Here is a 27,174-nt window from a genome sequence, read left to right on the forward strand (position 1 = left end):
GGTGCATGAGCATGTTCCAGGCACAGAGCTAGAGTTCCAGTTGGCAGGATTATGCAGCAATAACAGCTACAGCTGCCACCCTCTTCTTTGGCCTAGGTGAGATGTGCTATGGACCAGGAGGAGACTGAGTTAGTCTTATTTCTTCTCCTGACTGGTATTAATAATTATATGTACTTTACACTCCTTTTTTTTTTTTTTTTTTTTTTTAAATTGAGCCAGGCTTCATATCTCTTCGGGGGCAGGCAGGTATCATTCTTCCATTTTACAGCTGAGGTAACTGCGAGGTTGCACAAGGACATTTCTAGCAAAGCTGGGTATAGAACCTGGGGCCATATTCAGTACTGCCTCCCCTAAACAGTATAACATAGAGCGTGCAGGAGGGCTTTAAGTTACTTTTGTGCATCCCAGATTCTGGGCTGTTTAAGGGACCAGCCAAGACACCCGTATAAGCAAGAGCGGTTAGCAGCCCTAACTTAGCTCAGTGTTACCTAGTTGCTTATGGGCTTCTCCATAGCCCAGAATTGCTGAAACGCCCCGTGGTCTGGCCACTCCATTGCTTCCCCCAACATTGGGCGCTATGAGGTAGATGAAATTCGGTGCTGATAAATGCAAAGTAATGCACACTGGAAAACATAGTCCCAACTATACATACAAAACAATGGGGTCTAAATTAGCTGTTGCCACGCAAGAAAGGGATCTTGAAGTCACCATGGATCGTGCTCTGAAAACATCCGCTCAATGTACAGCAGCAATCAAAAAAGCTACCAGAATGCTAGGAACCATTAGGAAAGGATAGATAATAAGACAGTAAATAGCATAACGCCACTGTATAAATCCATGGTGAGCCCACACCTTGAATACTGTATGCAGTCCTGGTTGCCCCATTTTAAAAAAAGATATATTAGAAATGGAAAAGGTACAGAGACAACAAAAATGATTAATAGAACAGCTTCCATATGAGGAGAGATTAAAAAGACTGGGATTATTCAGCTTGGAAAAGAGACAACTAAGAGGGGATATGGTACAGGTCTATAAGTGAATATGGAAGTATTATTTATCCCTTCACGTAACACAATAACCAGGGGTCACCCAATGAAATGAATAGGCAGCAGGTTTAAAACAAACAAAAGGAAGTACTTCTTCACACAACGCAGTCAATCTGTGGAATTCGTTGCCGGGGATGTTGTGGAGGCCAAAAGTAAAACTGGTTCAAAAAGGAATTAGATAAGTTTATGGAGGACAAGTCCATCAATGGCTATTAGCCAAGATGATCAGGGATGTAATCCCATGCTCTGGGTGTTTTCCGAAGCCTCTGACTACCAGATGCTGGGACTGGATGACTGGTAGCGTGACCAGATGTCCTGATTTTATAGGGACAATCCCAATATTTGGGGTTTTATTTTGTATAGGTGCCTATTACCCCCCACACCCTGTGCCCGATTTTTCACACTTGCTGTCTGGTCACCCTTAACCCCTTTTCTGCCAGTGAGGGGAAGCTGCCCCATCACAGAACTTTCCTAGGGAACAACTCTGCCCTTCATTTTAAAGCACTAGATAAGGATGCAGGAAATTCTGAGTTGTATTCCTAGCTCTGCTACAGACTTCATATGTGATATTGGGCAAGTGTGTCATCATGCATATGCAAAAGGAAGTCAAATTACAGTTGCATTAAAACATTTTACACACTGATGGCTTTCATTGTCACATTTTCATGAGGTTTTTTATATTTGCTGCTCTTACAGGTGAAGATTGCATATGTGAACTTTGTTAATCACTGTTATGTGGACACTGAGGTGGAAATGAAGGAAATCTATGCTAGTAACCACATTTGGAAATTATTTGAGAACTTCCTTGTTGATATGGCAAGGGTAAGTTTTATGATGCGTTGCATATTACAGTATGCACATTTAAGATAGCTAAATGGGCAATAACTTTTCTGCTTGAACTTCATATGTTCTATTAACCATATTTTCAAATGGATGAGACGGTGAAATGAATGAAATCTTCTTTAATGGTGCATAATTTCAATTACAATTTTCTTACCATTATTTAACCTGTTTTATCTCAAGCACTGCCATCCTTTTAACAAGGCACATCAGAACCCTGGAGATTCTTTTCATTTTTTTAAGATAAAGGTATAAACTGGATTTGGCTGGATTGTGGATGTGAGAGACTCATTGTATATCAGCAAGATCAATTTCATAATTACTGTGGGTCTAGGAGCATTTATTACACATCATTATACAGGTCATTAAAATTGCAATTGTCCTTGGTGCTCCTGTGCTCTCTTCAGATGGTAGGGCTCACAGAGCAAGAGACTATATCCTTGGTTGGTCATCTCAGCTAACTGATTTATCCTACTGCCATCACTGTCTGCCCTTTTTCATGTGCAGCTTCTTGACAAAAGTGGCAAGTATAGTTCCACACTTTTTCAAGCTCCTAGCTCTTACTGCCTAAAACAGTCTATGGCATCAGGCTCTGTGACACTGTCAGTTAATACTCCAAGCATTATGTGAAAGCCTAGGTTTGGAACCTAAAGGAGTTTCCTGGGCTATGTCTATACTACGGACCTCACAGCAGCACTGCTGTAGCACTACAGCTGTGTCACTGTAAGGTCTCCTGTGTAGCCGCTCTGTGCTGGCAGGAGAGAGCTCTTCTGCTGGCATAATTAAGCCACTGCTGCTCTTTGGGAGTGGATCTATGATAGCAGGAAGTGTGTACCGCCGACAAAACGCTGTCCACACTGGCACTTTTGTTGGTGAAATGTATGCCAGTCGGGGTGTGTTTTTTCACACCCCTGACCGACAACATTTTACTGACAAAAGCACTAGTGAAGACATAGCCTTGGTGTCATCGTAGTTGCCATTTAAGTACACTAAGAATGGTCATAACTGATGGTCATAACTGATGGAGGTAGAATAACAGGTGTTTTTGCAAGTTTAGGAATATTAAAATGCACTAGCAGAGACATGGGGAAGCTTGTGTAACCCAGTGGTTTAGTGTGCGTTACATGCCCCCTTTCTAGAGACTGAGCCGCATAAGTATAAGAGCCGACTGCTAATGCTAATGGAGTTACTCCTTTAGTTTTAAGTGGTAGAGGTCCATGCTTTTAATGCTGAAGGCTCTGAATTCAATCCCTGATGCTGAACAACTGTTTGGAGGTGAGAGCTGTTCTGCTTTTACAGCACACCTCTAAACTGGGTGCCTGGCTTTGTCCCTTACATTTTATGGCACTAAATTCTCACTCCTTGTGTTTTCTTTAGTTTAAATTAAAAAAAAAAAAAGGTGAAAGAACCGCAATTGAATTCTGCAGTGGGCTTTCACACCAAAGTAATAGTGCCTCATGAAATAGTTTCTTTGAAACCTATCAGCAGAAAATAGCACACTCCTGTAGTTAGCACGATTTATAGCCTAGAGAAGAATAAGTTCAGATATTTGTGCAGTACAATAGGTGCTCGAGCCTCTTCACCTCTCTGTGAAGCAGACAAATAGATTTTTATTTTTATTTTTTTTTTGCTAAGTGTTTCAGGGAACAGGATAATGTGACCATGTCTGTGTGCTTCTCTCTTTTGGAGAAGGCCATCAGTAATGAGACTTCTGCAAACCCTACACAGCTGCTGTCTGTCTTGTTTCGGTAGCTGTTCCTACAGTGAGGCCCCTTCTGGGCAATCCAGGATCAGTTGAGAATGAAGATCAGAATCTTTGCTGGAGGGGATTCTAGGCTTTAACCTCTCTGACTTGCAGCCAGCAGCACTTTCTTCTGTTTAATCCCTTTCCCACAGAGGAGTTGCTCTTATCTGACATGGTGCAATTCTGACCCTCCAATAGCAGCATCCACAAACCTCTCTTTGCTTTAACTCTGTAATAGGACCATTTTTATAGAAGCAGACGTATATAGGGAGGCACTTCTCTACACATTCTGCTACTCCAACCCAGAGACTTTCTTGGGCAGAGACCACCCATCGCGTTAAATTGTGCCAAATGGTGCAGAGGTATGGACATCAGATAGAGGTACAATGCGTGGCACTATGAAGCTCATTTGCACTTTGTCCTCTGATAAGAGAAATTAAACTCCAGCTCTTCAGAGGGGAATAGTGAGTGTGTTATTAATGCACTGTGCTGCCTAGCCCACCAACCGTCCCTTTACTCTTTTTTGGGTAAAAAAGAATGGCAAAAGGGCACTTTTGTGTTGCTCTCCTGCAAAGCCCTCTGGGTAGCTGCCTAATTAGTTCCTTTCATTTCCTGGTTAGTAGCTCCTTTTTCTTTTCCCCCATGAGCTAATAGAGCATGTCAAAAATGCTCTCTTCTGTTCCATGCTTCAGCCAGGCCCTCTGGGTAACCAAATTTTAAAAATTGTTGAGTGTATTTGCTGAGACCGGCTTTTCGGGGCTGAGGCAGTATCCACATGTTGCAAATACATCAGCTTTATGTAGCCATCAGGATTGTTAGAAGGCTCTTAGCTTCATGAAAGGATATTATGACAGCTCTCAAAATAGTTAGAAAGAAGAATCCTTTGATCCTCTATGCTCCGTGAGCTAAAAGAGCTGCCGTTGGGGGGAGGGAGGGAGGGAAATGCTTTTCTTTTAGCTGCTACAACTGTCTGTCAGTGGTAAGTCTGGGAACTAGGAGTCTGTGTTGTTAGAGAGTGCTAAGGTGGAAGATGGCTAGTGGTATCCTCTGGCTAGATTTCTTTCTTTTTCCATTTGAGATGTTGACCAGTTATGTTATCAGATTCAAGATCCAGTAAAGAGTGGGAGATAATAATGGGTGAGGGAGGATCATAGGATTGCCATTATGTTATGGGACCTGTGATGGAAGAAGATGGACCCCTTCAATGGCCTTCCAGCAGTGCTTTTCTAGACAAGTGAGGGGGAAATCTTCAAAGCGTTTTGTAATTTAGTTTTGGCAGCTGGTAACATCGCCATTCCAGCACCGTACAGCTCCCTGTATTCCTGTTGGGATCCTGAATGTTGAGCCTCAGAGCTACTGGTTCCAGCAGAAATCGGCTCACAGCTTAATTAAAGGCAGAGGCACATCTAGATGGATTTAGATCTGTGATCTTTTCAAAAAATTTGGATTAGTAACTCAACCTTTGTTTACCTCCACTAGAGCTGTGGGAAAAATGTCACACCTCTACTGACACTAGTGGGTTTATTATCTCAGTTTTATGGTATAGCTACTGTTGCTTTTCTGTCTACATAACCATCCCCATTCTTGCTGTTGGGGAAAAAACACTACACGCGCTCCATGCCTTGCTGTTCTTGTACATTAAAATCAAGCAAGCCTTTTCTAGGGTCCTTCATGCCTCTAGGTCTTACCTTGCTCTCTGAAGAAACCCCTAACTGCCTCATGCCTATTATGTGCCTTGTATTGTCCACTCACATGGTGTTCTACTACAAATACATTTTGATTACAGTAAATTTTTTTTTAAGTAGTGTCCCTATGGGTGCTCCACTGTATCTGTGCTTGCATTCCTGTGCTGCTGATTGGAGAACTTTGATAGCAGTGTCCGTTCAGCCTGCACATGCATTGGCCCTCTCATTGTGCTCTGCCATGAGGCTAACCGGCACTGGCTGAGCAAATCCTCCACAGTTCCTTCTCACCCGCTCCTGGCTAGAGACGGTGCTTTTAGATGTCAGTTTATTGGATCATTAACCCACTAAATACTTGCTAATCATTTTTTAAATTTCTTTTGTTGCTATTACTTAGGGCTTGTCTATACTACTTGCCAGATTGGTGGGCAGCAATCGATCCAGCGAGGGTCGATTTATCACATCTAGTCTAGACGCGATAAATCGACCTACGAGCGCTCTCCCGTTGACTCCTGTACTGCACCAGGCCAAGAGGCGCAGGTGGAGTCAACGGGGGAGCATCAGCAGTCGGCTCACCGCAGTACATTATTCACGTAGCTTAAGTTGCATAACTTAGATCGATCCCCACCCCCTGTGTAGACCAGGCCTTAGTTTCCTTTGGGTTTCTTTTTCTTTTTTTTTCTTAAAATTTATTTTTTTTATTTTAATTTTTAATCACCTGCCTCCCTTGTCTGGGGACCACCTCAGGACAGGGTATGCCCAGTTCACCAGGCTTTAAGAGATGTCTCAACTTCAAAGAGGCCATTCCAGTGATAGATGGACACCCTCATTGTGTTTGTTGCCTTGGGGAAAACCACATTCCCCAGAAGTGTGGTTTCTGCCAGCAGCTGAAACCATGGTCCCAAAAGGACTGAGAGCTGACACTTAAACTCCTAATGGAAGCAGCTCTCCAACCATCTTCAGATCTGCATCAAGATTCACCCAGGCGGCAAGAGTCTTCATCACAGCCCTCTACATCTAACGGTAGTGAGCATACAAAGGCAACTATGAGTCACTCATGTAAGGCGTCTAAAAAGAGAGCTGTGAATCTCCAGAGCGAGCCCTGAACCAGCGGAAAAAGATCACCAGCTCATTCGGTATCATCAGAACTGACAGCACTGAAGCCATCCAAATGTGGATGGAGCACGTTGGGCTGCCTAACAACCCAACGGGCATAGGCAATGAAACATTACTGGTTGGCCAAAACAAGGACAGAGACCTTGCTTTGGGGAAGACTCCATTGGTGTGGACAACAGCATTGGTACCGTCAACGGTACTCCAAACACCATTGGATCATTTAACCCAGACTACATCACCAACTCCATCAGCATAGTCATCCCAGCACTGACAACCACTACTGGTACCTATGGCACCACAAGACTTCAGATACTCAAGAGACCTTACAATATCTGACATATCTGAGTCTCCTTTACTCAGTACCGGGGCTCTGGAACCGAGTGTGCCTTAGACTCCAGATTCCTGTTTGGCATTGGGCCGTGCACCCCTATTCTCCAGAGGGGAGTCAGACGGTGAGCAGGAGGAGGTGGACTCCCACCGCTCCCTCCATGCACCTTATAGTGCTCATTACCAATCTGGACCTCCTCAGCCGTACTGTCCATCTGATTCTCAGCCTCCCTGGTATGGACAATAATGGTTCCCACCATCCTAGTGGCCTTACTGTGATCCATGGCAGGCATGTAGACATCATGCCTCCCAAAGTTCTAGCAGGCCCACTAGGAACCTATGAAGTGCCCTCAAGAGGTGATGGAGGAACAGGAGGCTGATATTGAGGAAGAAGTTACACCTCTGACCAGGCCTGCACAACTCGTAAAGTGGCGAGGGCCATATTACTCCAAAGAAAATAGCTGAGGGCCGAGACCCCGCCCACCGCCGCCGAAATACCCCCTCCCCCAGCACTCGTGTAAGCAAGCCGGACTCACCCCGGTGGCGCCTCCTGCTGGTCTTCTCGGGAATTAGCTCATCCAGCTGTTGGAGTGCCCTCTGCAGGCCAGTATCCCGCTGCCGCTGGCCCCATGTCCCTCCCAGACCCCGGTGCCCTTTGATCTGGGGTCTGCTTGCTGTGTCCCCCCATGTCAGTCCCCCACCCACCACTCGCCTCCTTTAACCTCCTCCCTCCCCTGCCAGAAACCCCCATGCCCGCCCCTAGAATCCCTGCTGGCTCACTGCTCGCCTCTTTGCCCAACCGCTGCTTGCCCACCTGCTCGCCTCCGACTCGCCGCTCGCCCCTCCCCCCCCGCAAGTATAAAGCCTCATTCAGAGACCCAGGGGTCACTATATTAATGCACACAGCAGTCAATCAATGCAGTTGTAGATAAATCTCTGCATTATGCATTTTTGTATAACTTTTATTTGACTTTGTATTGAACCTTGGTAATATGTTATAGCGGGCGCCTGAGGTAGTATAATTAAGGTAAAAGAAAAATGTCTTTTTGCTAGAAGTAGAATAAGATCTTCCCCCCACTTTGTACTCGATTGTCCTGTTGAATGAATGAGGTATGAATGAGGAAGGCGTGGAAGGCAGGCATCTCCAGACAGCTGTAACCCTTGGAGAGGGGATGGGAGCCAGATCAGGCCCAATGCTGCTATAGAGACGCTCACCCAGATGTAATGGGCCAGTAGTAGCCACTCCATAGTTCAGACTGATCCTAACTTACAACTAAGATCCATTTTTAACTTCCCTGTAACTTCTCCTAAAAATTACCAGATCCCCTGAGCTCTCCTAGGCCATGTAGGATTTGTCTGGGAGGTTTGGTAACCTTCAGAAAAGGGGTTTTGCAATTAAGGTATTTCACAAATATCCATCATTCCCTTTCTGAACATTTTCCTAGCTTCCTACCCCAAAAATGGCTTGGCCGCAAACACCAGGTATCTGGCTGATTTGGACGGGAGCCTCTGGGTGTTACTGAGGGAGAGCTGGGGGATCACAAAGACCTATGTCACGTTTATAACATTGACTCTGTACATTATTTAAACTGCCCTTCTGCTGAGCCCTGGCTCTGCAGCAAGGGCTGCTCTGCAGAGGAAGAGGTGGGGCCCTGGATCGGGTGGGATGTGGCTAGGATTCTTGGCGGCAGGGCAGGGGGGATGGTGAGAAACAGGGAAGAATGATATGGCTGTGGGGTTGGATCACTGAACTGTTCATTTCTAGACTGTCCTCCTTTGGGTTTTTAGGGAAGCTGTCAAGTATTTGTAAGTGAGATTTGTTGCTGGGCTAACTGGGCTCCTCTAAAATTTACAGCTTAACTCTTCAGCTAACGAAGTGGTTCGGATTTATGTGCAGTATGTCATAGTTCTCTCTTCTCTAACGCGGGGATGGACATTTGATTTGATTCTGTCCTCACTTTGCCTTTGCACTGCTGGGGACAGACTCAGCTGCACAGCTTCCCAAAGTGTGGTGGGATTGAGTCCAGCCCCCTCTCTGGCTCACCTGCACCCCCGGTCGCCGCCTCAGCCCCACTCCCCCACGGTCAGCTCCCTTGCCTGGCCTCTTACCTTCTGCCGCTGCCCCTGCCACTGGCTCACTCTCACTCTCCAGAGTCCAGCCTGACACTGGCCTCTTCACCACTCCGCCCACCCACCCGCCAGCCAGCCAGCTGCCCGTTGGCTTGCCTACTCACCCCATGCGGGCCGCACAGTGAGCCCACGATCCGTGGGCTGTATATTGTCCAGGCCTGCCTTAGACCAACATCTCATCTTCCTCACCAGATGAGGCAGTGATGCCCCCTCCGTTGTTCTTAGCAGAAGGTTTTTTAAACTTTTTCAAAACCTAGCTAAGAGGGTGGCTGACACACTGCAGTTACCACTACAGGAGGTGACAGAATCACACCATAAATTGCTGGACTCTTTGCACTCCTCTTTCTCATCCAAAGTAGCTCTCCCCATCAACGAGCCAGTCCAACTTATATGGAAGACCGCTGCATTGGTCCTGCCAACCTTTAAGCAGGCTGGTAAATATTATGTGCCAGCGAAGGACACAATTTCTTTTCTCCCATCCACCCCTAATTAAATCATTGTGAATGTGGTAAATTCCAGAGATCTGCAACATCAGGTGGAATCCATCCCCTGTGATTGGGATTGGAAATGTCTCGACCTATTTGGGAGAAAGGCTTATTCATATGCCACACTACAATTCGTTGTGGCAAATTTACCAGGCCCTAGCAGCAAAATATGACTATAATCAATGCACAAAACTCAATTCCTTTATTGAGCAGCTTCCAGACTCTCTGTGATCAGTTAAGGGCCATCCTCAGTGAAGGACAACTGATAGACAAGATGGCACTTCATTCAGCATTTGATGCAGCTGATATGGTGGCGTGATCCATCTCCACTCCCATTGTGATGTGTCAAGCCTCTTGGCTTTACTTATCTGACTTCCCCGAGAAAGTGCAAACAACAGGTGGAGGACCTTCATAGAATATCAAGCTTGGAAGGTCATCTAGTCCAATCCCTTGCTCAAAGCAGGACCAATCCCCAGACAGATTTTTGCCCCAGATCCCTAAATGGCCCACTCAAGACTTGAACTCACAACCCTGGGTTTAGCAGGCCAATGCTCAAACCACTGAGCTATCCATCTCCCACACCCTTTACTGTGAAAGCACAGAATTGTTTGCAGAAAAGATGCATCTCTCCACATACTTGAAGATTCCAGGGCTACTCTGCAGTTGCTAGGGATTTACGCACCTGGGCAGAAGAGAAAATACATCCCACAGACAATATCTCAGATTTATGCTGTGGCAGTACCAGTACCAGTACAGAGTAGTCCCCTTTGGCCTCTCATTGGCTCTCAGAATATTCTCCAAGGTCCTCTCTGTAGTGGCGGCCTACCTACACTCCCATGATCTACCCTTACCTGGACAAATGTCTCCTCATGATGTGCTCCTTTGACGAAGCTCTGTGAGTTACCCAGATGACTGTGGACTTGTTCAGAAGCTTGCACCTTCAAATCACGTACAAAAATCGACATTAACCCTGGTACAGAGATTAGAATTCATAGGAGCTGATTTCAACTCTGTACAAGTGAGAGTGCTCCTTCCACAACAGATTCCTCAGTCTTTCCACACTCATAGAGACAGTGCAAGCCCACCATTGAATGTCAGCCAGACATTGCCTTCAGCTTCTAGGGCACATGGCTGCAGGCACATTTATGATGGCTCATGCCAGACTTCGCATAAGTCATGGTTCAGCTTGGTTTACAGGCCGAACAATGACAGCCTAGACAAACCACTGTTGCTACCCACCGAGGTCATACAACCCTTGACATGGTAGAAGGACCCAGAAATCATCTGGACGGTGATTCGGTTCACACAGCCTCCTTTGTCACTACTCCTCACCACCGACATATCTCTCATAGGGTGGGGTGCACATCTCAACAGCCTCACAGTACAGGGCAAATGGTCACCTTACGAGGTGTCTTCAGATCAACCTCCTTGAACTAAGAGTGGTCAGGAATGTGTGCACTCACTTCCTTCTGCTGATCGGAGGCACACACACAAAGGTCATGATAAACAACATAGCGTTCATGTGCTACGTAAATCATGAAGGGAGCACCAGATCACCCTCCCTTTGCGTGGAAGCACTAAAGCTGTGGAACTGGTGCATTTCCCTCAGCGTTACAGTATTAGCAGCCTACCTACCAGAAGTGCACAACACGACAGCAGTCACAATTTCCCACATGACCACAAGTGGGAGTTGGACTCAGTGATACTCCACGACATAGTCCTTGTCCCCCACGATGATGGGGGACACTGATGATAGACTTATTCGCCACGTACCTGAACAAGAAATGCCCATGATACTGCTTGAGAGCAGACCTCAGACAGCACTGCTTAGGGGACGCTTTCCTTCTCTCATGGGACAAGGGCCTTTACACCTTTTCCCCCATTTCCTCTCTCACTGAAAGTCATATTGAAAATAAAAAGAGAGAGAGCAAACGTCATACTGATTGCTCCTACCTGGCTAAGACAGAGGTGGTACCATTACCTGTCACAATTGGCGACGTTTCCACCAATCCCTCTTCAATTCGCTCCTTAACTCCTCTCGCAGAATGAAGGTGCACTCTCTATCTCAACCCATAGATACTGCGGCTCAAGGCCTGGCTCTTTTGTGGTTCCAACATGTAGAGAGATCCTGCTCTGAGGAGGTACAGGAAGTATTACTACACAGCAAGAAACGGACTATCTGTCGTACTGACTTACAAAAGTGGATCAGGTTTGGTACCATTCCAGACATATTACCCCGGCATCTGCTACTCTACCACTAGTCTTAGACTATCTACTGGCTCTTAAGAAATCAGAACTATCTATTAACTCGCTCAGGGTATATTTTAGTGGCAATAGCGACTTTTCACCAACAAACAGAAGGGTACTCAGTTCTCTTGCACCCAACTACAAAGAGGTTCCTTAAAGGCATAGCAAACCTCTTTCCCCAACCCGGACATCCTACCTCACCATGGGACCTGAATTTAATATTAAAAAGACTGACCAGACCATACTTCAAACCCATGGCCACTTGTTCACTCATGCAACTCTCAGTGAAGATGGCGTTTCTGGTCGCCATCACCTCAGCGAGAAAGATTGGGGAGATAGCAGCTCTTATGACACCCCCCTCCCATTTACCATGCTCTTTCCTGACAAGGTTATGCTAAGACCACACCAGAAATTCATCCCTAAGGTGACTTCGGCCTTTCACATGAATCAACTCATTCACCTCCTGACCTTTTATCTTAAACCTCACCAGGATAATAGGGAAGTCATTCTACACACACTAGATGTAAGGAGAGCCCTGGCCTTCTTCTTGGACAGGACAAAGGCTTTTAGAAAATCTCCTAGGCTTTTCTTCTCCACTGCGGATAGGTCTGAAGGTGCAGTGACATCAGCCCAGAGACTCTCTGAATGTGTCGCGAGTTGAATCAGGCACTGTTGTGAGGCTCGCAATTTAGTACCTCTATGTACAATCTGTTATTGGTACCCACTCCACAAGATTGGTTTCCTCCTTGGTCACCTTCTTCAAGGATGTCCCCATCCCGGAAATCTTCAGAGCAGCTACTTGGACATCTGTGCATACCTTTATAGAACACTATGCCATCACGATGCCGATGCTAGATTTGACTCTGCAGTATTATTGTCCATAGTAGACTCAACTCCAAAGCGCCAGCCTTCCATGGGGGATACTGCTCTGGAGTCACCTAGAGTGGAGCACCCATTGGGATGCTGCTTGAAGAAGTTACTCACCTTGTGCAGTAAAGATGGTTCTTCGAGATGTGTCCTGGTATGGGTGCTCCATGACCCACCCTCGTCCCCTCTACTTCTGAGTTCTTATCATGGATTCTGCAATAGAGAAGGAACTGAGGAGAGTTCGCTTGCACAATGCTGGTTAGCCTTGTGGCAGAGCAAAGGGAGAAACAGCACATGTTCAGACTGAACGGATGCTGCTACCAAAGTTCTCTGATCAGTAGTAAAAGGATGCAATCATGTATACATACAGTGGAGCACCCATAGGGGGACACATTTTAAAGAACCATTGTTACTGCACAAGGTAAGTGACTTGTTCATCTCCCAGCAATGACTGGTGCTGTTTGAGGTCTCCATAAACTTCCTTTAAACACTTCTGACTATATTGCCAGAGTTTCTGGCTTATAAGGTTCATGTGCCACTACAGTACTGCATAATCAGAAGGATGGATGGCCTGACTTGGGATACAGGTCTTTATGCTCTTTCTGGCCCTGCCAATGAGTTTTTCTCTGTGAGAGTGAGCAAATCACTTACTCTCTCTGTTCTTCAGTTCCCTAGCTATCAAATCTCCTCTCCCACAAAAAAAATCCTCAGTTTTTTTACCATAATAAATGTATGCAGCATAAAATGATGGATGTTGTCTTCTAGGATGCTGTACAGAAGTTGAATCATTCCACATTCTTTTACAGCCCATTAATTGGCCTTAAGAAGTATTTCAGTTCAGCTCCAACCCTCTCCCAATGTCCTCCTCTCCCCTCTGCTCCTTCTTCCTTCCTTTTTGAACATGTCTTACACTTAACACTGTGACATGATGAATCTACCATGTAGCTCACCTGGCAGAGTGGGTGGGTCTTTGACTGTTTTTGCAGGTTGTTACTATGGAGGCTGCTGCTGGCCTCTGCTGACTGAACAGATGGAATTTTGCTTTTATGTCCTGTCTGTGCTTGCTTCCTACTTGTCCTTTTTTGTTTGCTTGTTTGGTTTTGGTTTTTAAAACTCTTCCTTTGAAGGAGCTCCATCTTTCCCATTCAAATTCAGCACCACTGATCTTCCTCACTCTTCTAATATAGTAGGGTTATCTTTCCATCTCTCTCTAAAGTCTCCTCCAACCCACCTGGAGGAATGATCCTTTTTCCTCTTGAGTCTGTCTAGATATGTAAGGTGGCATGTGATGTGTGGGCTTACAGGAATGACCAGTATTATCCAACAAACTCCTTTGTTTCATGGTGAGGGGAAGAGTAGCCAGCTCAACTAGAGGATCTAGTTCAGGAAAGGTAGGGATCAGGAGGGAGTGGAGCTGCCAGGAACAAAGATAATTAAACAGAATACAACTTGACCACAAGGTAGGTATCTTGATTTTATATGTTTAATATAAAAATTAACATTTTTGAAAAAGGATTAAATATCAATACTGTGTGTGCGTGTGTGTGTTTATCTTTTAATATGTTAAAAGATCACAGGTAAACAAAAACTAATATTTTCCTTTTCATTGTAGGTTTGCAACACAACTACAGACCGGAAACATGCAGACACATCTTTGGAGAAGTATGTCACTGAACCAGTAATGAACATTGTGAGTGGCTTCTTCAGTTCTCCATTTTCAGATAACAGCACCAGCCTCCAGGTAAGAACAAGGGAGACTGCAACAAATATGTAATTCAGATCATTAATGAGTCTTCTTCCACTCGCTGGAGGGGAGTGCTGCAACTTTCTATCCTTCTTTATTTCCTCTCCCACTCCTCATGATTCGCACTAACAGTGTAACGCCTCCTGTAAATATGCCCTTGACAAATCGTACTCCTGATGACCCTGATCCAGCAAAGGACTCTTTCTCCACAGAGCTTCACATCTGGCTTTTGTGATTTCATTGGGCCTTTGCATGACTATCTCTTTGCAAGATCGGGGAACTTTTGTTTGTGCTTCTAAAAGAGGAAATCTTTGTGGCCCAAGTTGGAAAGTTTCCCACATGTTTGGGACCCAAGAAATCTCCCCATTTTTTTTTCTGCAGTATGGTATTTTGTTTAATATCAATGGGAATTTTGATTGAGTAAGGATTGCATTTTTTGACACTCTATAAGAATGCTAAACTGGTTTATTTTGCGTCCTGTACTGAAGAGTGACGATGGTTTAATTGAGTTCTAATTTGAGTATAGAGGCTAAAAGTCATGCATGTAATTTATGTGGCGCATAACTTAGGGTAATTGTAAGGATGATTTTAAGTCTAAAATTAGCTGTTTACCTTTTTGTTTTCAGACACATCAGCCAGTTTTTATCCAACTGCTTCAGTCTGCTTTTAGAATTTACAACTGTACCTGGCCGAACCCTGCACAGAAAGCCTCAGTGGAGTCGTGTATCAAAACTTTGGCCGAAGTGGGTATGTGCCAAATTTTTATTTAATTATTCTTTACTGTGTTTTAAATAAGCCTGAGTTGGGATCCATCCATTATTTTTTGGCACTGATATCAAGGCACTGATAATACTAGAAAATTGTGTTATAATTTCATAAGAACAGCCATACTGGGTCAGACCACAGATCCATCTAGCCCAGTATCCTGTCTTCTGACAGTTCCCTCAGGTGCTCCAGAGGGAATGAACAGAACAGGTAATCATCAAGTGATCCATCCCCTGTTGCCCATTCCCAGCTTCTGGCAAACAGAGGCTGGGGACACCATCCCTGCCCATCCTGGCTAATAGCCATTGATGCACCTATCCTCCATGAATTTCACAATGTAAGTCTCAGAAGCTCTGACTTTCAAGTCTCATTTCTTCCCTCACTTATACCCCATTTGAATCTGTCCCATTCAATGGGGTTGTTCAGGTGAATGGTGGTGTTCAGTGATGTAAGTGAAAGTAGAATCGGACTCCAAGCAGGTGGTATTCATCTACGCTCTGGGCTAGCACAACCCAGTAGGCGTCCTAGGCGGTCGCCTAGGGCACTAACATTTGGGGGGCGGCGACCGTGGCGGCCAGATCTTCGGCCGCCCCGGTCGTTGGTGGTAGGACCTTCTGCCGCCTATGTCGGGGCGGCATTTTGGGGGTGGGACCTTCCGCCGCCTCTGTTGGGGGCTGCATTTCGGGGGCACCAAAAAAGCTGGCGGTGCTCCTGTCTACACTAATACATTATGACATCATCTTCTCATATAGAAATGATCTTAAACTGTGTCAGATCATAGGCATTCATAATCATTAAGGCCCTACCAAATTCATGGCCATGAAAAATGCATCATGGATCGTCTCCCCACCTGGCAAAATCTGGTCTTTTGTGTGCTTTTATCCTCTACCATACAGATTTAATGGGGGAGACCAGCATTTCTCAAATTGAGGGGTCCTGACCCAAAAGGGAGTTGCAGAAGGCTGACAAGGTTATTTTAGGGGGGTAGCAGTATTGCCACCCTTACTTTTGCGTTGCCTTCAGAGCTGGGCAGCTGTTAGCCGGGCATCCAGCTCTGAAGGCAGCGCCGCACCAGCAGCGTAGAAGTAAGGGTGGCAATACTGTACCATGCCACCTTTACTTCTGCACTGCTGCTGACAGCGACTCTGCCCTCAGAGCTTGGCTCCCAGCCAGCAGCCGCCGCTCTCCACCTGCCTAGCTCTGAAGGCAGCGCCACCACCAGGAGCAACGCAGAAGTAAGGGTAGCAGTACTGCAAACCCCACTCCCTACAATAACCTTGAGACCTTCCCACAACTCCTTTTTGGGTCAGGACCCCTACAATTAAAACACTCTGTGAAATTTCAGATTTAAATTGCTTAAATTGTGAAATTTATGATTTTTAAAACCCAATGACCGTGAAATTGACCAAAATGAACGTCAATTTGGTAGGGCCCTAATAATCATTGTAGACTCCATTCTGTGGTGAGGCACAGCCCATAGTAGTAGATGATGTATAGCTGTATCACCCTTGGAAACATCCCAGGGGAGGAGTTGTGGACCAATCAACCAACATTCCCTCCTTTGTTCCCCTTTACTCCTGGGAGATGTTAAGTTATTGCTCGCCTGACTCTCATGCTAGCTCAGTTGTTCTGGCCAGTGAGTTGAAACCAAACCTTGAACTTCCCTGATCGCTCTTTACTCTCCTGCTCCGGGAAAGGAATAAGCAGGTGCCCTTACTTACCCTTTCACAACCCTGGTCCAGGTAGCCTGCCTAAAGGTATACAGTGGATTCTTACTGCTCTGCCTGTACACATACTCCAAATCAGAATTTGGTCCTTAAGTCAACTACATAATTTAGTAGTACTGAGGTAGAATTCATTAACGGCTAGAGTATTCAGCCCTAACTCACTTTGAAACCAATGGGACTACTTGTGTGAATAAATGCTCACCCGCAAAAGTAGCCCCAATCTAGCCCCAAACAAGTAAATGCTCCAGAAGAAGAATCTATTAAACAATTAATCTGTAACAATTAGACATTTTAAAAGGATTTAAAATATGATGATGTCTGTGTCAAAGGAAAAGACTTTAAATTTTCTTCTGTAGGAGTTTAATCCTAAAGAAGAACTTTCACAGATATTTAGCTAACATTGGCAAAGGTTCAGTTTTAGGATTCAAGTTCCACAAAAACATTATTTTAAAATCTTTTACTTTGTCACAGAAAAGATGATTTGATGGAGATATTTTCTAAAAATGAGCCATTTTGATTGACATTTTCCAAACTCTCTCTATTTTGAAATCTGTTCAGCCAAAGCAAGCCCAATCAGTGCTGTTATTCTAACCCCATTTTGTGGCACTACACACTTTGAGTAGTTTTGAAAGCAGCTAGACAACTTGTGGACAACATGAATAAGAAGGGAAGGGAGGGACAGAATCATGATGTTAGAAGCTTGATAGATATAGTTGCTTTAATTTTTTTTTAAAGTTATAGTAAATAACCCCACCACTCTGAGATGGTCTCTTGGACATTTGCTGCATCTGTAACATTGCAACAACTGACTCTAAATTCAGATTTCAGATTTATTTTACAGTAGTTTCATTTAATGCTTTTGCCAAAGCATCTCATTAACATTTTGTGTGAATTAGTCTAGCAATTTAGCAGCGTACAATTTTTATTTGTTGTGCAAACTGGTTTAATTATGGATCCATCTGGCAGGAGAACTTAAAAAGTTGAAGATTTTCTTTGTTCCTTATCCCACTGATTTTACAGCTTCAAGTAAAGGACCCAGTCCTACAAACCCTTAACTCCTATGACTAATGCTTACTCCTGGCAATAGCCATTCTCTGCTCCCCTTCTGCACTCCTGGTATAGGCCATCAGGAAATTACTGCCTTTGGGAACTAGGAGCAAACAGAGAAGGAACTAGGGGGTTGAAGGATTTTTTGTGTCATGATGTCCCCTCGTGGATTAGTGTGTTACCAGTTGTTCAGATCTGTACCTAAAGTCAAAATCCAGGCCACTTAAGTCAGTGTGCCACTTCATATCTACATGGGTACATAAAATATTTAGTGTTCTCTTGTCTGTGGCTCTTTTTTGTTTTTTCCAGGAAGGCCTATGTGCTGCAAGTAGCAGATGTGAAGTTGACCTTGAGTTTTCTTCAAATTGGTGGATTTTTTCCATATCTTGTGGAGTTCCTACATTCCTCTATTGTACTGTAATCTATTGTATTCCGTTTTCTCATCTATCTTGTATTGCATGGAGATATTTAAAATAACCTGCTAGATTGTGCTGTTCTAAACGTAAATCCAATAAAACAGAGGGCCAGATTTGAGCTAACCCTTGCATTGGTACATGAGGGAGAGGAGAATGGCTCAAAGAACCTCCCTCATACTTTGGCTTCTCACACATGTGCTGACTGCATCTAAAGCCCTTGGAAACCTTCAAGGGCAATGGATGCTCAAGGCTAGCTTCACCCAAAGGGGTGGGGAAGAGATGAAGCCATGGCTTCTACTACTACTACTGTGGAGTGGAGCTGGGCTGCCACCGAGGGGCCTCACACTGTATCCTTCTTAGGGGCTTCCTTAAGCATAATCCCTCCTGCAGCTCCTACTAGGGCAGGGAATCTCTGTACTACCTTCTACTTAGGGCAGGGGTCGGCAACCTGCAGCCCCAGAGCTTCATGTGGCTCTTTGGCTGCCCCCCTTGCAGGCAGCCGTTTTTTTAGGGGGTGCGAGGTACAAGCTCTGGCTGGGAGGCGCTTACCACAGGTGGCTCCTGGCCGGCAGCACTGCAGGGCTCTGGCCCCATGCCACTCCTGGAAGTGGCTGGCTGCTGGCAGGTCTCTGTGTGCCCCGTGGGGGGAAAGGGAGCAGCAGGTCTCTGTGTGCTGCCCGTGCCCGCAAGCACCACCCCCGCACCTCCCATAGGCCAGGAACTGGCCAATGGGAGCTGTGATGGTGCTGGGGGCAGCATGCGGAGCCGCCCCCCGCCAGGGGCACGCAGAGACATGCCCAGCAGCCAGCTGCTTCTGGAGCAGCGTGGGGCCAGGTCAGGCAGGCAGCCTGCCTGAGCACTGCTGTACCACTGGGCAGGAGCCACCTGTGGTAAGCCCCTTCCAGCCAGAGCCAGCACCTAGCACTCCCTCCCGCATCCCAACCACCTACCCCAGGTCAGAACCCCCTCCTGCACCCAAACTCCTTTCCAGACCCCCCACCTCCTCCTGCATCCCAATCCTGTGCCCTAGGCCAGAGTCCCCTCTTGTTTATAGTCATATTCAAATGCAAAAGTTGCATTAAAAGTATTGGTGAGTAGTAACAACTTTAATATATTCAATCATTATTCGTTGATAAATTCTAACTCTACAGGTAGCTTTGCGTGAGGCTTTGATGTGGCTCTCGAAATATTTTGGTCAAAGACAAAAACAAAAAAAGGCTCTTCTTCTTTGAAAGCTTACCAACCCCTGACTTAGGGCCATGTGTCAGGGGCACAGTCTGGCGATGATGTGCCAATTTCCCAGTCTGCAGGGACATAGTATTTGGGGATTTAAAATATGCATGAAAGCATTTGTTGTTGTTGTTATCTTGCTGTATTTGCACACCTAAAAGATTGTGATGGATGAGGAGGAGTTTTGATGAGGAGTAAACAAGTGAAAGCAAAGGTGGGGAAAAATTAGAGCTTTCCGCTAATAGCTCTGTATATACATTTAGCTAAGATTTAAACCTGGTGTTGTGTGCAGAGTTTGTAGACATGGTGCTAAATCCTGCTGGTCTTTGAGTCTGATTCTACGCTCACTGAAGCTCACACTGCTAAATTGAAAGCTGTAGGTTTGCATGAGGGTAGCTGAAGACAGAACTTGGCCTGTTGGAGAAGGACTAGCTGTGTAAGTAAGGGAAACTAAGTGAGCCAAATTCTGCCTTTACATAATTGCTATACAGTCCCGTTGAAGACTGCAGCAAATCCTACATACTTTACTCATGTGTATAGTCCCATTGACGTCAAGTACCCATGTAAGTTAAGGATTTGGCCCACTGGGGTTGCACAGGGTCACTGCAGTATTTAGCTAAGCATAGCCAGATTTTTCAACTGCTCAGCACCGACAATTGAAGCCAAATATTCAGAAGAACTCAGCATTTACTTAGGCACCTTTATAATATTTGGTACTCAGAAGTGTCCATTGTGGTGCTTATTTTGTTGCCTAGATAGGAGCTTGAACTCTTTAGGAAAATCTGCCCCCAGATGCAGTTGTTGAGCATGTTTGAAAATCTGATCCCTAGTGATAATGTATATTGTACTCCTTTTCCTGTATGCTGCTCCATCAAGCACAAAATTTTGCTGCATGTCCACATGAAGAGATAAGATAAAGATTTCTTTGTTAATACAAATAGCCGTATCAGGCTTGACTTTAGGCTAGATATGTGAGCACTCTATCTTCTTTTTTCCTTTTTTTTTTTACTTGAGTGTTTGACCATTTCAATGTCAGGACCTTCATATTTCACAGTTTGGTTTTTCTGAAAATTCTGAAAAAATGTTGCCTATTTCAGACCAAAGGTGTATTGGGCGGATTTATAGCAGGGACCAGAAGTTTTTGCTGGAAAGTAAATGTAGTGTAGTGTTGAATGAACAAACATAATTTTTATTTATTTCCTTTTGTGGTAGCTCTGGGTTCAGAAATGAATCACAGCAGGTACAAAGATCATACACAGAGTGTCTAGGATATCAAAGATCCATGTGATAATACACTTTCAAAAGCTCTGTTTCAGAGTAAGTTTAAGAAATGTACATTCTGCTCAGTGCTGGCAGGTGGATGTAAGTATTGCCTTAAGAGTTTAAGATCATTACATCTGTCATCTGTCATGAGCACTGCGGGAATGTATGTGATCTTCCAGGGTAACAAAAGGCAAGGTGCAAAAGCTAATTTCTTATTGTCCTGAGACTTCAACTCCTCTTGACTACCAGGGAAAAACTTCAGAAGAGTTTCAGGCTTCACTTACTACTTTTGTCTCCAGCCAGATCTACCTGCCTTCAGTTCAGAAAGGAGCTGTAGGGACCATCTCCTTTTGCAGACCTTTCTCAGGCTCTACCCTTCTCACCACTGATACTTTGTGTGCGCTTCTTAATGCTACCTGTCTTTAGCCATCTGTCCGTATTTCACTGTTACGTACAGATATTATGCAACATATACAACCAAAACCCACCTAAGTTTTGAGGGCAGTTAGACTGGACAGTTGCTGGGCAACTGAACCCGCTCTGCACAGTGACTGGAGGTGAGGGCTCTGTGTATCTGTGTTCTCATTGGCACATCTTGAAGTAAATTAACTACCGTATTTTATATAACAAATTCCTACACAGTCTTAAAGCTTCATCCGAGTAGACTATTATGGGTATGCATACCACAGTTTGGGAACACCTGCCCTAAAAAATCTGCAGGGCATGAGGCCAGTCCTGACTTTGCCAAAAAAAACCCAATAAACCCCAAACAAAAAAATCTTGTGAAATATCCGGTTTTCCATGGGGTAACATTGCAAGATGTCACCCATCCTTACCTCAAAGGGACTAGGCAGTAAGCAACCTGTCATAGGTTTATTCCCCACTTTGAACTTTAGCGTCCAAAAGGTGGGGACCTGCATGTACCCTTCTAAGCTTAAATTCTAGCTTAGATCTGATAGCGCTGCCACCAACCAAAAATATAGTGTTTTGGTACACTTTCCATTCCCCCCAAACCTTCCCTTGGGAACCCAAAACCCAAACCCCTTGGGTCTTAACACAAAGAGAAATAAACCATTCCCCCACCTTCCCCCCCCCCCCAGACTTTCCCTCCCTCGGTGGTCTGGAGAGACTACACTGATTCAAACTCCTTGAATCTAAAACAAAGAGGGATTCACCTTCCTCCCTCCTCTCTTCCCCCCACCTATCCCTGGTGAGTCAGACTAATCCCCCGGAGTCTCAAACAAGGGGAAAAATCAATCAGGTTCTTAAAAAGAAAGGCTTTTATTAAAAGAAAGTTTTTATTTTATTTTCTAACTCTGTAACACCAGGATGGAAAATATTACAGGGTCTAGCTTATTACAAAGGGACTCCCCCCCCCCCCAGCATAAGTACAAGTTACAGCAAAGAGGTAAAATATCCTTCCAGCAAAATACACATTTGCAAATACAGAAAACAAATAAAAGACTAATCTGCCTTTTAATTAATACTCACTATATTGAATAGAAGAGACTATTTTAGGAAGCTTGGAGAGCCTGGATGTATGTCTGGCCCCTCTTAGATCCAAGAGAGAACGGACAACACCACAAAAAGCACAAACAAAGACTTCCCTCCACCGAGATTTTAAAGTATCTTGCCCCCTGATTGGTCCTCTGCTCAGGTGTTAGCCAGGTTCACTGAGCTTGTTAACCCTTTACAGGTAAAAGAGACCTTAACCCTTAACTATCTGTTTATGACACAACCACTGTCTGGTTACTGTTTTCTCATGTTCCACAATCCAGTCGTGTGCTGATTTATTCAGGCAAAGAAAAGCATGTCTGGGTAATAGAGCCCAATCCTGCTCCCATGGAACTCAGTGGCAAAACCCACATTGATTCAATGGTGTGGGATCAGACTCTTAGTTTCCAAGCTAACCAATGTTCCAGGGTCCCTTTCAAATAGTCGGCATTGCTGCTGTTAAGTAATGACTGATAGTGCATCATACTCCAACACATGTTTTTTCTGCTGCTACAAGATCAAAGAACTGCAATATATTGAATTACATTCTGGCTAAACCTGAATATATTATCCCCATTTTCTATAAAGTATCTATTACTTCTGTATTTCTCCACCTGCAAGGAATCAAAGATATTGGCTCTAGAGGCTTTTTATACAGCAATTTTACATTGCACACAGGATGTCTGCTAATCTATTTATAAAAGTCCTTGTTATGGCTTTTTATTGTAAAGGTTTTACTTATGCCATATTCCTTATATGCATTTTGTCTACATCTCGGATAGAGAACGCTGTGTAAGGACCTTTCAGTAGCAGGAGCATGACTTTACCATTACCATCGTGACTGAAATAAATGGGATTACTCACACAAGTAAGCAGTGGCAGGATCAGTCCCTACATTTTATTGCTTCACAATAGCGGAGGTCAAACAAATCTTTTGGTCTGTTTCTTTAGGACTTCCAAGCCAAGTGATATCAGTCATTACCAACTCAGATTCTAGGAGAGGGGTCGGCAACCTTTCAGAAGTGGTGTGCCGAGTCTTCATTTATTCACTCTAATTTAAGGTTTCACGTGCCAGTAATACATTTTAACGTTTTTAGAAGGTCTCTCTCTCTAAGTCTATAAACTATTGTTGTATGTAAAGTAAACACATTTTTAAAAATGTTTAAGAAGTTTCATTTAAAATTAAATTAAAATGCAGATCTTGTGAGTTTAGCGTGGTGGTTCTTAACCTGGGGTGCACGCACACCCTGGGGCAGGGCTGGTGCAAGGATATTTTGCGCCCTAGGCAAAACTTCCACCTTGCACGCCTGCTCGCCTCCTCTCCCCACCCCTGCACATCAGTTAATTGAGGGGCAAATCCCAAGGAGCCTTTATAGACCCCAGGGGCTGCTCCCCAGATCAGGTTCCCCCCTCCTCACCCCAGTGGCCCCTGCCCCGAGTCCACTCACTGGCTTTGTCGGGCTTGGGCCACTGCAGCAGCTCGGCAGGGAGGAGCTGCCTTCCAGAGGCACCAGAGAGCCAGAGCATCTCGCTTGCGGCTGCAGCAAGCCCCAGCCATGGAGGAGCTGACAGGGTGCAGGGGGACAGCAGCCCTGCAAAGGTGGCGGTGCCGCTAGCGGGGAGCAGCCGTGACCCTCCTGCCCAGCCTGCAGCCCAGCACCCACCTAGGGTTACCATATTTCAACAATCAAAAAGAGGGGAGAGCCCTGCCCTAGCCCTGCGCCCATCCACTCCCTCCCACTTCCCACCCCAACTGCCCCCGTCAGAACCCCCACCCTTGTCCCCTGGCTGCCCCCTCCTGGGATCCCTGCCCCTAACTGCCCCTCAGAACCCCCCCCCCTACCTAAGTCTCTCTGCTCCTTGTCCCCTTACTGCCCCCTCCTGAGACCCCCACCCCCAGCTGCCCTCCTAGGACCCTACCCCCTACCTGTCCCCTGACTGCCCCAACCCTTATCCACCCCCCCTCACTCCCAGACAGACCTCTGGGGACTCCCACGCCCCATCCAACTGCTCCCCACCCCCTGAAAGGACCCCCAGAACTCCCGGCCCCTCGAACCCTCCCCCTGCTCCCTGACTGCCCCCCGGGACTCCCCTTACCGTGCCCATGCCAGTCAGATGCTGGCTCCATGTGGAGGCAAAACTCCACATGTAGTGCTGAGGCAGTGTGTGTGGGGGGGGGGGTGCGGGAGGGGCAGGGGTGGCGGCTCACACTTCCAGGAGCCGCAGAAGCCGAGCACAGTGAAGGGGAAGCCGGGGTGGTGGGGGGTTCCTGCAGTGGATGCGTGCGGGCGGTGGGCCTCATGCACTCCCCGGCTCCCCCCTCGCCGAGCTCGGGCTCTGCAGCTCCCAGGAATGTGAGCCGCTGCTGCCGCCCATCCCGCAGCAGGCGCAGGGCCCCAAGCCCCTGCAGCTCACACTCCCGGGAGCCGCAGAACCCAAGTGCGGTGAGGGAGGAGTTAGGGGGCGCGCCTGCCGCTGGTCTGGGGTCCCGTCCGCCAGCCCTGCTAAGCTTCCTGCCAGCTGAGTGAACGAAACCCCAGGCTGGCAGACGCTGAGCAGGGCTGGCAGCCGGGACCCTAGACCGGCAGCCTTGCGCCAGGCAAAATTGGCTCGCGTGCCACCTTTGGCACGCGTGCCGTATGTTGTCAACCTCTGTTCTAGGACAATAGGTGATAAGATGCTGTATGAGAGAAACAAAAAGAATTCCAATTCCCATCCTATTGGAGCAGTGGATGCTAATTATAAGAATTCTATTTCAGCTCACTGCTATGCCACTATAATGGTGTATAGAATCTGGGGAAAACCTGCAAGGTTTGCATACATGTGCTGTAAGGTGTTTTCCTTCTACCATAAAAAGTTACAAATAGGGAACATTAAACTTGGAATCTAGGCTCAATATTAGTCTCTTTTTTGAAATGATTATTTGTGTGTTAATACCCATACAGATGGACTGTCCTAAAATAATTCCTTCACCTCAGCAGACTTCATTTTACTTCCCACTTTAGTTTTTCACAAAATGGAGAAGGAAGAAAACTCGTCTTCCATTTTCATTTTTTTTTTAGTTCAAACTAAATGATTATAATATTGTTACATTTCTGACAGCAGGGAGAATACATTTCAGACAAAGCACATATTTTATTCTATTTTAACTGTTTGTGTTTCCCTAATTGCAAGAAAAATTCAATGATGGTCTTTTTGTGGAATGATAAATATTTTAACTTAAGTTTTCAGCTGGAAGAAAAATATATGTGCTGCCAATGAAAGGTACCAGATTGGCAGCCTTGTGCCTTGTCTACACAAAGCTTTTATTTCCTGTAAGACTTCCTACCGTTGCTACCATCAACGTCTTTCCAACCAAATTTATTTATTAAGCAGTCAATAAATGATTAAGGAGCTGGCGGGACTGATTTATGAAGCGAGATTAATTGAACTAAATATGTATTGCTCAGTTAAGTGGCAACAGGGCTGGGTGGGTGAACACAGTAGCTGTCTGTTTACACCCCGTAGGTACTGGTAATGAGGGAGCGGGATTGTTTAGGGTGGTACAAGGGGGCATAATTACTGTAAAAGATAATGGGATAAAAACCTCCTAGCAGTGAGAGTTTTTAGTCTGAGGAATAATCTTCCTAGGGAAGTCAATGGTGAGAGCGCCGTCCATGGAAATTCTGAAAATTAAATTGGACGTAGACATAGACAAGATGGTGTAGTGGAAGAACAATCCTTCGCCAGCAGGGGAATGGAATAGATGTCCTACTGTAATAGGCCTGGTCTAATTCCAATTTCTATGGTTCTGTGAAAGAACCTACATGTACATATTATTTTTCAAATATAGACACCCGGCTTCCAGGCCAGGTTTAGCCCTGTTGCTAGTGAGTACAGAGTGTTCTTTTGACTTCAGAAACAACAAGGAGTCCAGTGGCACCTTAAAGACTAATAGATTTATTTGGGCAAAAGCTTTCGTGGGTAAAAAAAACAACCTCACTTTGCCCACCTGCACATGGGACCTGAATTTAGCTATTGCTTATAATGAATGTAATGCTCACTCTTTATTTTGGGTCCCATTCTGCCTATATACCCAAGCAGTTTGCACATTGAAGAGAGCAGAGAAACTGATGCATTGAGTTCACAAGAAACCATTCCAGAATTTTTACATATTGGCCTAGCTAAATGCATTGTCAGCATCACTTTTTTCAGCTGGCACCATTTACTCATTGGTCTTGGTGCTGGACTGTGTGTGTTGCTAGTGGGAATGTGTGTGCGCTGGTGGAGGGGTTCTCAGCCTTCTTCTTTCTGAGGCCCCACCCCCCCTGCAATAAAAACTCCACAGCCCACCAGTGCCACAGTAATTGGTTTTCTGCATATAAAAGCCAGGCTGGAGTTAGGGCAGGGCAGTTGCCTGGGGTCCCATGCCACAGGGTCCCCCCATGAAGCTACATTGGTCAGGCTTTGGCTTCAGCTCTGGGTGGCAGGGCTCAGGGTCCCGGACTTCAGCCCCATGCGGTGGGGCTTTGGCTTTCTGCCCTGGGTCCCAGCTAGTCTAACACTGGCCATGCTTGGAGGTCCATCTGAAACCTGCTTGCAGCTCCCCAAGGGACCCTGGTAGAGAACCACTCTGCTAGTGGGAGTATATGTGTGTGCACCAGCCTGGTCTAGTCACATCTCTTATTCCCAGCAAACCATGCTTCCTCAGACAGTGAGGCACACCTCGAGTTATTAGAGGTGAAATTCAGCCTGGTGCAGAAGTGGGACTGAGATGGTATATAGGCCTATACTGACCATCTGCATATGAGTGAATTACACTCTAGATGAGCATATGTTCTAGTCCCCTGTGGTGGGATTGTGGCTGGGTACACAAGTGACATACCAAGCTGCTTGTGCAGTCACACAATCGATTGCATCCTTTCCCCGTCCTGCAAATCAGGCGCCCCAAGTGCAGGATTTAATCAGTTTCTGGCCTCATCTTCTTTTGATTTTGACCCTGGTTTGCAAGTTGTTTGTCTGTTT

At 45.6% G+C, this 27,174-nt stretch overlaps 1 protein-coding gene across 8 annotated transcripts in view; it reads left to right on the top strand.

Moving 5' to 3' along the window:
• ITPR2 (inositol 1,4,5-trisphosphate receptor type 2) overlaps positions 1 to 27,174 on the top strand; it is a 348,068-nt gene that overhangs the window by 170,479 nt on the left and 150,415 nt on the right. For all 8 annotated transcript variants that reach the window (XM_039542701.1, XM_039542709.1, XM_039542739.1 and 5 more), the window contains 3 exons: positions 1,743 to 1,868; positions 14,097 to 14,225; positions 14,855 to 14,975. In XM_039542701.1, coding sequence (XP_039398635.1) covers positions 1,743 to 1,868; positions 14,097 to 14,225; positions 14,855 to 14,975 — 376 coding nt within the window. The remainder of the gene's footprint in view (positions 1 to 1,742; positions 1,869 to 14,096; positions 14,226 to 14,854; positions 14,976 to 27,174) is intronic.

Source organism: Mauremys reevesii, linkage group 1 (assembly GCF_016161935.1).
Source record: "Mauremys reevesii isolate NIE-2019 linkage group 1, ASM1616193v1, whole genome shotgun sequence".
Lineage (NCBI taxonomy): Eukaryota > Metazoa > Chordata > Testudines > Geoemydidae > Mauremys > Mauremys reevesii.